This window comes from Lutjanus erythropterus, chromosome 21, assembly GCF_056507025.1.
Source record: "Lutjanus erythropterus isolate fLutEry1 chromosome 21, fLutEry1.hap2, whole genome shotgun sequence".
Lineage (NCBI taxonomy): Eukaryota > Metazoa > Chordata > Actinopteri > Lutjaniformes > Lutjanidae > Lutjanus > Lutjanus erythropterus.
The window spans coordinates 22,397,665-22,411,910 of NC_139337.1; the positions used below are offsets into that span (position 1 = coordinate 22,397,665).

At 41.5% G+C, this 14,246-nt stretch overlaps 1 protein-coding gene across 1 annotated transcript in view; it reads left to right on the plus strand.

Annotated features, from left to right (window-relative positions):
* Positions 1-2,530: 2,530 nt before the first annotated feature.
* The window catches only part of plxdc2b (plexin domain containing 2b), a 124,058-nt gene continuing 112,342 nt past the window's right edge, over positions 2,531-14,246 (plus strand). The window contains exon 1 of the mRNA XM_084747212.1: positions 2,531-2,963. Within this exon, the coding sequence (XP_084603338.1) occupies positions 2,870-2,963 (94 nt within the window). The 5' untranslated portion in view covers positions 2,531-2,869. The remainder of the gene's footprint in view (positions 2,964-14,246) is intronic.

A 14,246-nucleotide genomic window follows, 5' to 3' on the forward strand; every position in this document is an offset into this window, starting at 1 on the left:
TGGACGGTTTATACACAAAAACTACTTGGGTAGGTTTCGGATAAGAGCCTGCTGTGGAGAATGAGACCAGACTGAATTTTGGGGGGATAAATATTTAGAACACGTCCGTTTGCCCCTCGCCCACCCCAATGAAACATGACAGTAGCAGAGGACTATCATATTTTGAATTGTCACCCGGCGGCTGAATTTAGTGTTTTCCTTTACATAAATAAACAGTCCCTCCAGGATTTAGTGGGCTGTTTTTGGGATTGTTGTGTCCTAAAATAAGTGCACAGAACACTGATAAAATATCAGTAACAATGACAAACATGTTCTTTTCAGTACCTGTGACAAACTAAAAGAATAATTACACAAAAAACATAAATAATAAAACACTGACACTGACTCAACTCATTGAGACGTGTATGCATGACTCTCTGGAGGCTATGATAATTTGTCAAATTTGAGGAAAAGTTGCAGTGATTGTACAAAATTGCAAGGTCATGCAGAATTCACAGAATTTGCATCGACTGTTGCAATAGCAACTTCCTGGAAAGACTGAATGTAGATATTTACATAATAAATTGATAAAGAAAAGGCTCATATTGGTACAAAAAAAATGACCAAAATGCAGGAGCTGATGCTAAAATCAACATTTTCTGGAGGGGAGGACCCCTGCACTATCTCTGTCCCCATCAGTGTCGAAATAAAACCTACACCCTTTATCAAACCTCTCTGGGATCCAACTGACCCCAAACATAAGTAACATATGTGGGATAATAGTTACTTGTCTATAAATTAATTTATAGCAAACAGATTATTATATATTTGTTCATAGCAAATATACCGTATAAAATGAGATATTTCCTTATTTGGCATTAAAACAACAATAACATTTATCCTTATTTGCCCAGTTTGTGGCCAAAGGAAAACGATACCTCTTCTCGTCACATATTTTGTAAAAAGAAAATATTTAAAGGAAACCATTTGGATAATTTCGCAGTTATTATACTTTTTTTTTCCTCAATCGTTTTGGCTTAGTTTTTGAAACAGTCTTAACTTTCTCAGAACTGTAAGGGCAATTGTCACAACTGTTTCATGGAACATCACAACCTAATTGCATGTTTGCAAAAGGTCGCAACTCACCCAAATCATTTCATTCATGCTTCAAAACCATTAATGTAACCAACCAACCTTCCAAATATTTCTTTTATACAAATCACTATTTTGTTGACACTGACTGCTAACTGTGTTATACATAGATGTCCGTTTTGTCTCGCTGAATGCTTTAATGCACTGCACTCAGCTTTTTAGATTCAGACTTCAGCAGTGAGTAAAAGTTTACCGGGTAAAGTCAATACTGTAGAATATTGTCGTACACAGACAAAGGATATGCACATTTGGACAGATATATACAGCAAATTTATTTTTGTAGCAATGTGTGACATGCAGGGGTGTTGTTGTAAATGCAAACTGTAGTTTAGCTTCAGCTAAATTTCAAAGAAGTGATATTATTCAAGTTGCCCGTTGTGAACAACAAACTAATTGTTCAGAGATTTATACTTAATGTCTTGAAAAAAGTATTTCTCATTTGACACTTGAGCCAAAACAAATGAGAAAAACTGTAACTGAGGTCAGGAGTATCTGTGGGAAGTAGTCAAGAAAACAAGAGGTAATGTATTGTGACCTAACTTGCACCTGAAGAGGGCGCCCTCACAGTTTAAACTCCTGTCTGTGCAGCAAAGGTGAGAGTAGATGGATGGATGGATGGATGGATGGATGGATAGATAGATAGAAGAAAGAAGATTTGGGTTTCTTTATTTGTATGTAGATTTGGTTTGCAGTAAACAACACATCCATCTTGACACACTTTACAAACAACCTAGACAACAGACAAACCTGATAAAAGTACTTAAGGCTATTATAACTTAAAGGGGAAAATAACAATAAAAACACTAAAATAAGTAACTCACAGAATAAGAATCAGAAAAACTCGAAGAAGTAAATAAGAAATGAAATAGCTTAATAATAATATAAATTACTTCAATCTTAATTAAGTATTCCATATATAACCCAGACCTGTAGTACATCTCCTTATGGGTTTAATTGAGCCTTCATACTCAATAAACTCAAAGCCCTCTCTAAGGACTGACTCAGGATGTTGAACATCTTTTGTCTGCTGGCAAACAGGAGACCTACATCAGCACCTCCTGCAGCTCCAAACGCATCTCTGCTCCCTACGTCTCCCCACATCACTCACACGTTGCTTGTCAGACATGGTGGTGCAGATTTATCCCAAGGCAAAAACCTGACTGTCTCCCTCCCCGGCAGCTGGAGAAACGCTTTGTGTGTTTGTCTCCTCACTCAGGAGCATCAAAGAGGAGAAGAGGAGCCATTGGCTCTGAGGAGCTGATGACGGAGGGAGCGCACTGTCTTCTCCAGGAGCGCAGTACCCCAATCTCTCTCTCTCTCTTTCTCTCTCTCTCTCTCTCTCTCTCTCTCTCTCTCTCTCTCTCTCTCTCTCTCTCTCACACACACACACACACACACACACACTGCCTGCACCTCCGTCCAGTGGGATGAGACCAGTGTGTCGGGCCGGGATGCACGTTTAAGAAGTGGAGAACTTTTTTTTTTTTTCTTCCTCTGCTGCTGTTGTATTTTTGTTGATTTTGGAGGTGGAGACCTGTTAGGACGAGGAGCGCGCAGTGTGGCGCACGCTGCTGGAACAAAAACAGCTCAGTGCAGCGAGTGCAGCGCAGGCAGGTTTCCGTTTTAAAAGCAGCAGGACAGGCAGGAGAGTTACGGAGTCCGCTGGGGGAAGCGGAGACAGAGAGCTCTGACAAAAACCACCGGGATACTGAGAAGAAATCAGCCGAGGAAGTTGGATATGGCGGGGGTGAAGACGGTCGACCTTCTGCTTGGAGTTGTTTTAGTTTTGCAGTGTGTGGGAAATGCCCGAGCCGAGATCTCAGCCAGCAACGGTAAGAAACAACACCTCACAGACCTGTTCGGACTGAGTTCAGGTCCCTTCCTCAATGCACAAATCTGCTAAACATGCAGCAGGAAACTCTCAGACACAGGTGGAGGGGTGTGCTTCGCTTTTTGCATGTAAATGACTTTGTTTAAGCTCCAAATTGCATCCTCTGGTATTGTATAAAACCTCAGTTTATATATTTAAATGAAAGCAGGGGTTCCGTGTGTGCAAGACAAAGAGAAGACAGACACCCTGGAGGCTGTTTCTCTTTGAGTATTATCTTATTTTTGGGAGTAATCTGTCTGTGTGTGTTGAGGAGGCTGTCTTGACCTACTAACTTCCTTTTTCTGTCTGGATCAAAGACTTTGTTTTATTCTAATTATCATATTTTCACAACTGTTACAAGTTTGAGTTAATTGCTTTGCTTTTTTCCATCTTTGCTCATGCATATCCCCCCCAGGCTGCACTGATTTATTACTATATACAGTCAGTGAATTCAGTGCTTTCAAATTCATTTTTTGTGCTAATTATTAAAATAGTCACCAACTTTTTTTTGATAATCAATTAATCTGTCATTTTTAAGGAAAAAACAGTCCAACTTCTGTGATTCTAACTTCTTAAATGTGAATATTTTCTGGTTTTTCTGCTCTCCTGTCACTGTAAACTGAATATCTTTGGGTTCTGAACAAAACAAGACATTTGGGGACGTCACTGTGGACGTTTTTCACCATTTCCTGACATTTTATAGAACAAACATCTAATCATGTTATTGAGAAAATAATTAACAGATTGACAGTGAAATTAATCATTAGTTGCAGCCCTGCCTGTAACCCTCTGCAACTTTGAACAGATTTGAGTTACCATTTGATAGTGCAGGTGCTTTTCTCTGTAGAGATGCTGGGTACCTGCATGCTCCGTCCCTCCTGATGTCCTTGATTGTGAGACTGGAGGATGAGGACTCCAGTGTGAACAATATCCCCACTGTAAAGCCACAGCGTGTGCACCTACAGTCCAGTAATCTCAAATCTAGTGCATCCCGTACACTGCACACTCACTACACAGTCACACACACTCTGCACACACCCTCCGTCCGACAGACGGTGGAATAAGTTCATGCCAACATGGGTTCTGTTCACACACAGGCGAGCTCTTGTTTCCCAGGGCTTTTATTGCTGGCAGCGTATTTTCATCACGTATCAGATAGTGGTTAGAGAAATGTTCGGCTGCTGACAGTGACTGTAAATTAAACCCGTGTGTGTGTGTGCAGACCACAGAGTCACTGGAATGTATGGCTGTGTGTGGGAGAGAGAGAGAGATGCTATCAGCTGTGTGTGACCGGTCACACACATACAAACAGTTTTTTTAGTTTCACACAGTCGTACTCAGTCTTATTTATGAATTCAATCAATCTACCGGGCTGCTGCTGCTGCACTCTGGTTCATTTGGCATCCATAGCCCACGTTAGAAAACAACAGCTTGCTTTCCTTTGTACAGCCTGGATTTTCATGGGAAATTAATAGTTTTGGTCGTATAAACCGCCATAAGTTTCAAACTTAAGTTTGCCCCTTAAGCAAAATATTTCCCTAAGCTAATGGTTTTACTCAGGAGCATTGCATAGAGCCTCTTGAGGCTTTTTCATACTGTACTTAGCCCTAGGCTAAAGGAGCTGTTAGCCCCAGGCTAAGAAATCTTTCACAGAAGCAGATTCCAAAGTGGGCAAACCCCAACTTTAGCTTAGGGCTTCCTGGTCCTAGTGTCTGGGGTTATTCCCTGAAAATCAGCCAAATCCAGGGCTAATGAAAGGAGCCAGTGTGAAGAAAGATTAGTCATGGAATGACATTTAACCCAGAGCTAGTAGAAATGCAGTATGAATCAGTCAACGGGCTTTGCTCAACCCCGGGCTAACAATGTGTGTGAGAGGGGCCTAAATTATATCAGGGCTATTCTTAACCCAGGGCTAAGGATATGCACTGTGAGAATCCCTTTTAGATTGTCTCCTTGCCTAAGTGTTTGCACTGTTAATGTCATAAAACATCGTCAGCAGTCAACAAAAACTGGTGAGTTTACATAAAAAATGAGAGCTAATGTTAATATATTTAGTGTTTTATGCAGTAGAACGTTTTACTGTCTACTACAAAGTTGCTAGTGCTTATATTAAACCTATACTCTCTAACAAGCTGCACATCACTTGTAGTGTCCAGTGGGTTTTCCCAGTCCTGAAACATTTTAACATTTTGTAAGTATGATTAGTTGACTAACTCATCATTACTGTGACCAGTAACTGCTTAAGGAAAGAGCTTGCAATTTGCAACCTTATTAAGTAGTTAAGGAAAAACACTTTTCCCTGACAACAGCCTGCAGAATTCCTTATGGGGATTTTATGTAACTAGTTTTTCTCAGGCACCCTTAGAGTAAAACTTAAGCTAAACTTTAGCCTAAGTGGTTTTATGCAACCATGCATTGAATAAGGTTTGTTTTAGATGTTCCAACTCCTAAACACCCAACATCCATAAACAAAACTTGCATTTCTTCCTCTCAGAGTGCTTCACTGCTCCATCTCCTGCTCGAGCCGGACACTTTTAGTATGTAGGACAGTATTTTTAGACATCTGGGCGAAGTGCTTCCCTCGTCATAGACTGACCTCGACTGTAAGGAGCAGCCCCTGTCCTTCCTCAGATAGGAATTTATTAATAGAGCACAGGTGGACTCCTACACTCTCTGGAGATCCACTGGGAAGATATAAAGCACAATTCAATACCAGAGAAGCTTTCAGACTCTTAGGAAAGTGTCTCAGCGGCTCCACCGCGAGCCTGAGATGTGAAGCATTCATTTCCCTTCTTGCATTTATTAGTTAGATGAGCTGTGGAGAACATCTGGGTGAAATTACACAACATCCTGTGAGCTCAGTGCATCTTTTTTTTTCCCTTTTTAATAAGCTTTCAGTCTGTGATGTTCACCCGGTGATCCTCTCACCAGTGGCACAGTCACAAAATTGGAGCCGATTTTGGGGTTAATCTGCACTCTGGTGCTTCTCTCAGAGTGGAAAAAGAGATGTTCCACTAGAGTCTGGAGTGTGTCTGTGAAAGAGGCAGAGCGTGAGAGTGAGGGAGAGTCTTGCCTGGTGTAATGATGTGGTCTGATTTTAAAAGCCTGCGCTGAGGGCTGTTAATGTGCTAAGATTGTGGTTGTGTGTGGAATTTCATTCGTTGTGGACGGATGCTCGGAGTTGTGTTTCTTTGCAGGCAGAGGGGAGGCTGGTGGAGGGTTAACCCGCTCGCAGGCAGCGATGTGTATGTCTCCAGCTCCAACACACCGCTTCTCATCCATCATACTGCCAGCAGCAGCCTCTGCAATCATACAAACACACACACACACTCAGAGGCACATGGGAGTGTGAGCTGCAGAGGAACCTGCAGACTGACCTTCATGATAAGGGATGGATTCCGATAGCCAGTACTATTTTGGATCTGGCTCTAAGTTAGTAAAATAATCAGATTCCTTAAGCTTCATATTCAACATATGCCTCATCACATCTGTCAGATTTCGAAACCTCTCTTTAGTTCGTTCTTTTCGCCTCTGTTTCGGTGTTTTCAGGCCAAAATGTTCTGGGGACTCCCTGAGAGAAACTGCCCACTGGGGAACTCCTGAACAACAAACCTTCAGTGGCTTTTTTTTTCCTGTTTGCATTCGCACTGCCTATAGGAACGCAAAAGAGACATAAGCTGGCTATCAGTTGGTATAGCAATGTCACTTCTACGCAGCACAGACTTGGGAGGCTTCACATTCAATCATTACTGCAGCTACCAGCTACAAACAGTCTGTGGTGGTGAAAGTGAGCGCAGCGTATTTGGTGGAATTGGGAACCACCAAAACAAAAGAAAAGGTATTGAATGCATGAAGTACTCTATTAGTATTAGTATCATTTTAAGTTTTAAGTCAGTTTTTTTAAATGGTGGTTACTGGTACTGCACCAATCAATGTTAATAACATACTCTTATGCCACTCTCTCTCTCTTATGGAGAGTACCTAGTCCCAAGTAGGAGCTAAAAAAGTCCCACAGAATAGTGTTTTAAGAACTAAGATCATTCCCAGTTCTTGGGGGGGTCTGACAACTGTTCTAAGAATATAAGAAAAGCTCCCCTGGTCCAAAAACACCTGACATGACAGGTGTCTGCAAAGGAAAAAAACAACTGTTGGCACATACTAGTGCAAGCGAACTCCTCATCCATCTGTTTGTATGTGCTTAAAAAATCTTGAGTGGAAATGCTGGAAGGTCCAAATAAGTAGACAAACAAATTTTAATGCTTTGCTGAGGTGGAAAATGTGACAAAGTACAGTGGAAACAGAACAAATCATGATGTATATAAAGCATGTGACTTAAAGCTCCACTGAAAAAGCACTGCAGCACTGCAAAGTGGAGACTTTGTCATACCTCAGATTTCCATCATGTTTTTTTATATTGTTTTCTGTTGTTTTGAGGTTCAGCTGGCTGGTTATCTTGTACCACCCTCCTCCTCTGCAGTGGTTTGAAGGCACTAGACCGGACAATTAGAGAACGACTGTTTATCTTGATGCACTCAACACCTAATAGTCACGGTGGATGGGAATACACATTCATTTTATTTTTTTGCAGATTGTCTGAAAATTCGTTGAATATTTGCACAAAATTTGCATGCAAACTTAAGAACCTGTGGTGCTTTTGATAACTTGAGCATGACAACTGCTCTGCCTCGGGCTGCCACTGGTGTAGTGTCGAAGTCTGTTTCCTTGTCGATATGTGTTTCGACTTAGTTTGGCATGTATCCAGCTTCATCCCCAACTCCAACAACTTATCTGTGCTAAACCTAAACATAACCTACCTTGAACCTGTTAGACTGGTATCTGTTCCAAGGTGGAACAATATTTTACACAAAACCTGCACCAGTGCACCAACGATTTCTCCTCCAGGTAACATTCAGTGCATCGTGCATTCCGAAAAAACAGTGATTTATTTACTTGATATTTGCTGAATGTTCAAGTAGAATGAATGTTATTTGCACTGTGTTGTTTTTTTTTATCTTCCTCTACGGTGTCTGCAGCTGCAGCACAGCCTCCAGCAAACACTCACAGCAAAAGGATAAATGAGTTAGGACAGAGTTAATAAATATCACAGAGTGGTAACGAAATAAAAGCATGAATCCTCAGTGGTTATACCAGATACTGCATATATACAGTATATCTTAAGTGATGCCTTCATTTCCCACCAAACAGACTACCTAAAAAGATTCATTAATGGATCTGAATGGATTCAGATTTAGTAAAATGGTTTCAGTCCCTGTCCCTTTTCATGACTAATGCTGCTCTCTTCTCTTTGTCATGTTTGAGGGATGATTCCCGACATAAACTGTCTTCTGAGAAGTTCCTTCCTCAAAATGGGAGGTCCTGCTCAATCTGCTTTTTTGAGGCGATTGTAAGCCTTCTTGGAATCTCACCCCCGTCGGCCCTTCCTCCCTCCCTCCCCTGTCTCTCCCTCTTTCTGACATTGCACATTTCGGAACGGACAGAATGAGCTAGCCTCTTTATTGGCCCTCTGAATGACCTGCTGAAAGGACCTGCCATGAATGGATGACGGGGGTGGGGTGGTATGAGAGACAGGGAGGGGCGGCGACGGCGGCGGCGGCTGGGGTTTACATGCTGTATGCAGCCACAGCGGGCCATGCTATACATCGCGGAGGCAGAGAGGCAGGGTCGTCCCCCCGTACCAGCATGCAACAGCAGCACCAGGCTCCCGCATTAGTCACGCCTGGCCCTCGTCGCTGAGCTCCCTGCCCCTTTTTAGTCCGGGAAGAAGCTCAGGCTGACGGCTTGAGCAGCATGCAGAGTTCAATAGGCCCCAAGACAAAGAGCAAAGAGGCCACTAGTTAATGAAACCCAGCACAGTTAAGCTCCTCTTTAGCTTCTCCTCATTGTCTTTCATGTGGTTCAAAAGCTCCTTCACTTCCAATTGTTGCAGAGTTAGCCTATCGTGTCCTGGAGTAATCACTCCGTGGCATTTTCTACTCTCTGTGTGATTTATTCCGTTTATTCAAAGCTGCAAAATTATGGATTTTGTCCGTCAAGCAAGTTTGAAAAGGTCAGAGGCAGGAGCAGGAGCCTCGTTACGAAGCGATGCAGATCTGAATGTCAGTGGTTCAGCGAGAGATGACAAGCATTTTCCGTTCACGATAAACATCCCTTCTCCACAGATGATTGCAAAGCTGCCAGCAGACCGCAGCGACCGTCGTCCACAGTCAGGCTGTTATCTGCTCCTCCTGTTGACTCTGCTGCCAGAGGAGATGCTAGATCATCAGCCGAAGGATGAAATGAGCGAAATGGTTTTTATTTAGGGTGGGAGGGGCTGCTTTTTATTTTGCCTGGAGGGGGAAAGTTTGAGGAGATAACGAGGAGAGGGAGAATGTTTAGAGAAGAGGCAATTCTCCTTCGTTGCTGACTCGAGGAAAGAAATACAGCAGCATAATTGCAATAATATTACACTCTAAGGTATAGTGAGTGATGATTAACAGCATGGATTACAGGAGGAAAAAATAAATGGTAGGAATATTAAAGGAAAATTGTTCCTCTGGACGTTCTCTGGTTATATATTGTCAAACTAATATTCAGCAAAGAGATCCAGGAATCATTTTGAAGTGAAGAACTGCTTCATTTTGTTTATGTCCTCTCTCCTCTACACATCTAAACATGATGCAAACCACAACATATGACATTCGGCAGTGTATCCAGTAGCAGGTTCTCAAATATGTCTGAAACAGTCCTAACCTTTCTGTGGTTTGGTTTTGTTTGTTGCACTTCGTGACACTGAGGGCTCATTCAAGCTGAGATAAACCAGGAATGCCAGGAAATCGTGGTGACCCGAACTCTGAGTTACAAAGGAAAATGCTGCAGGGGAAAGCCAACAAAAGATGAGAAAAGAGGATTCGAGGCATCGTTTCAATGATATTTTGTAGTGACACAAACAAAAGATGATGGCATGTCTGGGAAGAATGAGAAAAATAGTCCATTAAACAACAGTGAAGTAAGAAATGCAAGATATATACATCAGATCCAAATCACACCATCAAGCTCCAATTGCCAAGGCCACGCTTTTATATAATGACAAAAACAGGAAAATGACAAAAAGCTGCTCTGTAGCAGGGTGTAAAACAAATAAACATATAAATCCATCACAACCGCCCGTCCCCCATTGTTCTTGGGAAGGAAAGGAATCCCAAAAAGAGAATAGTAAGAATGTCTGAGCCTCCAGACAACAGTGACTCTTAATGTTGGCAGCAGTATGAATTCATTTTTGATGACAATAAATATGAATTAGCCTTTGTCATTGAAATAATGCTGAATAAGAAACTACAATCAACCATATTAAAGTTGCCATGCTTATGTGATTCCTGCAGGTCCAAGTTTGGCTCCCATCATCCCAGGGCTGAGTCATGGCTAACCAAGCTGTTAGCAGTTAGCTTAGCTACTTTAGCAACAAGTAAAGCTCTCTTTTGGTGTTTGCTAACAGCAGCTAACAGTTAGCTACATTAGCAACAAAGCTGGAGAGAGTGGAAGCTAAGCAGCTGCAGGACATCAGAGTGGAAATCAGGAAATATTTTCTGCATAAAAATATGATCCAGTTTCACCTAAACATACATACAAAACTGATGTATAGGTGACTTACAGAGCAATACATTTGTGATAAAAACACATATATTATTATATTATTATAATATCTTTTTTTTCTCTCCTTCTAAAGGGTTGTGGCTCTGATGTTTTTCCAAGCACTCTTATCTAATGTCTGATGTATTGCCTGTAGTGGTTTAAACTGTTTCAGGGTGAACTTTTCTTTTGAAGTCATCTAATCTGCCCAGTGTTAATACCAGTCACATGCACAATGTCTGCACCTTTTTGTCTAGTCTTTCCTGCGTGCTGAGGACCACTGGACACTTGAGTTACGGGAATAAATGTCTTTACTTTGGCCGAGTTTCAAGCAGGCTCTTTGGAGTGATCACAATGGGCCGTAGAGGGGTCAAATATCAGCACGTATAAGCTTCATACACACCAGTAAGGGCCAGGTATTTGACGACAGTAAACTAAAGTTCACAGCGTTGAATTTTATGAGTAACATAGTGTGGCTGGTTGGCACTGAGCTGTATGATCTGTAACAAGGTTCCCTGTCGGCTGAAACCTGTTAAAACATCTCAAAGACGAAATGATGTGAAACGCAGATGGAATGACTTCATGCGTGATGCTCAGTAGACCTGATGGAGAGGCATTTATGTGCTTTATTTGTGTCGAATGAGAGAGCAGGAAAGACGAGAATTACTTGCAGGTGTTACTGAACAACTATGTGAATCTGTCTTTTCAAATTATTTAGGAAAACAAGGAGCGATTTTGATTTTTAATGCTATCCGGGTAATTTACTCAACACACAAACGGAAGCAGGTGCCCATATGTGCATCATAACATAAACCAGCTTCTCTGAATGTGAAAATTATGTACAGTCCCTTATGCTTTTTCACGCGGCGCCTGCACCGAAATGATGAAAAGAATCCAAAGATTTGTTGCGCTCACTGAAGAAAGTTGAAAGATGCCAGGCCTCCAAAGGGGGAACAAAGTGTTACACGCGTCGCTATCGTGACAGGAGTCGGGTGAGCGCGGTGTTTCAGGCCGTCCAGGCATGCTGAAAGAAGATAAGGTGCCCGCCCGACGGAGGAGCCCGTCACCCCACCCTAAAGCAGGCTTCATATCCTGTGCCCAGCAGGAGCGGCAGCTTGGCTTTGTCCCACAAAAGCCAGTGTCACTCACGGGGTTTACGGCATGCTGCTACATGCCTGTGCCTATATGTGCAACTGTGTGTGAAAGTTTTCTCTCTCACACTCCGTATCTCTGTCAGTTCCCATGCAGTCTCTTTGACTGTTGTTTTCTTGCTTTTACTCTTTGTATTTTAAAATTTAGACAAGGCAGGGCTTAGTTTCAAACCTCAGTACTTTTTGAGTCCAGGCTGAAATTTGGCCCTGAAGGCTTCACATGGTCAGATTCTTCAGTCTTGTTTACTTATTCATCAGATATCAAGGTCTGGTGGAAACACTTCAGAAGGTTGTCTTGATTTGTTAAAAGAAAAACTGGCTTTTGTAGAGCTTCTTGCAAATTGAATTATTGGATAATTACTGTTCTGGCACTGTTTTGAATTGGCTCCAGTATTTAATGTTAAACTTTTGAATTGACCGTTCCCTAAACCCCACTTTGTTTGACAACAGTAACACATGACAGGCCTGTCAAGCTTTGGACCCACATGCAGAAGCTGTGTAGCTGTGGTAAGAGAAATTCTCCATATAAATGTCTGAAGGGTGATGTTTTCTTTTTAGCCTTTTCAAAGCCAAAAACACAAGGTCAAAAGTGTAATGGATTTAACAGTACTTGTTAGCTCTAACATAAACTGCAGTAGCATCTCCAGCTAACTAGCTTACTACCTACAGTATTGGTGGCCAAGGAGCACAACCCTGTGTGGATGTGATATGATTGCTGTAATTGTTGTTTGGCCTGGCACATAGTTTAAAAAAAAGTGGCACACAGGAAGCATGAAGTAGCAAAGCCCCATTTCAGGACTAATAAATTACATAACACCCGATCATTGCATAGGGTTGTGTATTACTGCTGTCGGTATTGGAGCAACCCTCCTGGATGCTGCTAAAGTGGAGCCTAATGTTAATTACTGTCCTGCTGTTGGATTTATCAAAGTATTCAGGGTCTACTCCAGCCAGACAGCCAAACTGAAAGTGGAAAAATAGAGTTTGAAAATATGAACAAGAAAACCTAAATCTAACTTCTGTCATTCTTGTCCAAGTATATAAACTAATCTGCTAAACAGAATTATTTTTGATCAAAATAACAGTCTCATTTTATACACAAGAATTACAAAAATAACTAAGAATTTTCAGTATGAAATCTGCCATCATGATTATTGTAAACTGCATGACAACCGGAGATCGACAATACAGTAGGGATGACTATTGATGTTTTGACAAAATATGAATGAATTTTTGATAAATAATTATCAGTAATGGTGATATACTGACAAAGTGGTTTATAGAAATACTAGAAGAGTCTGGTTAAGTTCAGAAATTACATCACTATACTGTAACGTAGCCTTTAAAACCAGGACAAGACTATATTCATGCCATATCACGATTAAGCAGTCTAACATGATATGTATTATGATGACGATGTCATATCATAATATTGACATAAGATGGATATACTGTCCAGCCATAATACCTACCGCTCATCGCTGCACCTGTGACTGATTTCCTCGTGTTCTTCCAGAAAGACTGATTCAGCAAAATGCTAAGCGCCTTCATTTATTTAATGAGTGCAATTACATTTAACCTGACCCCTAACCTAAGCTCGATCTGTTTATTGGTCTGTTTATCATGTTAATAGCATGCTCACACGAAAAGCCATCAATTACGGTTTTATGTGTGTTCCTTCCTCTAAATTAAGCCTGTTAAACCTGGTCTAACATGTAGCCTCTGCCATGATTAGCCAGCTAATGCTGCACACACTCGAGTATGTTCAAACAGTGTTTTGAACCGTGCCAAGCGAACCCTCGCAGACATTGATGTGTTTTCCTTGCTGTAGGTCCAACAGCACTGCCTTTGTTACTCTGCCCGGAAAATGTCTCCGCGTCCCCTGTCCAGAAGTTTCTTTTCCCCGACCAAACTCATCCTGACAAAGAACAAGCATGCCCCGCAGCAACGGCTTTTCACAGTGCAACACAGGCTGCAAGACTTTGACGGGCTGGAGCATTTCTGGGTGAAAATGAAAAGATTTTCAGCCACAAGTGTATTTCTGTGTGAGCAGGCAGAGAATAGATGGTGACTTTGATGACTGTATCAAAACTGTCTTGTGTTTGCCACCTCACATCTATAATGCATATGGGCTGAACAAATCTTGAGGATGCATACGGGTTAAAGGGATAGTTCAGATTACTGGATGTGGGGTTGTATAAGGTACTTATCCATAGTCATTGTATTGCCAGATAGTAGATGGTGGTTGGCACATCCTCATTTAGGAGAAGCAGAGAGGGGCACAGAAGCTAAGAAATTAATATAAGAAAAAAAACAGTTCTAAGCAACTTTTTTTCTGACCTAGAAATCCTGATTTATTTTTGTTTGGGTGCTTGAAAACAAAAAGGTTGTAATTAACAAAATACTAACCCTTGTTCACTCTCATTGTTTGTTGTTTTAAATACAATTTATCTTTCTAAAAGTTTTTT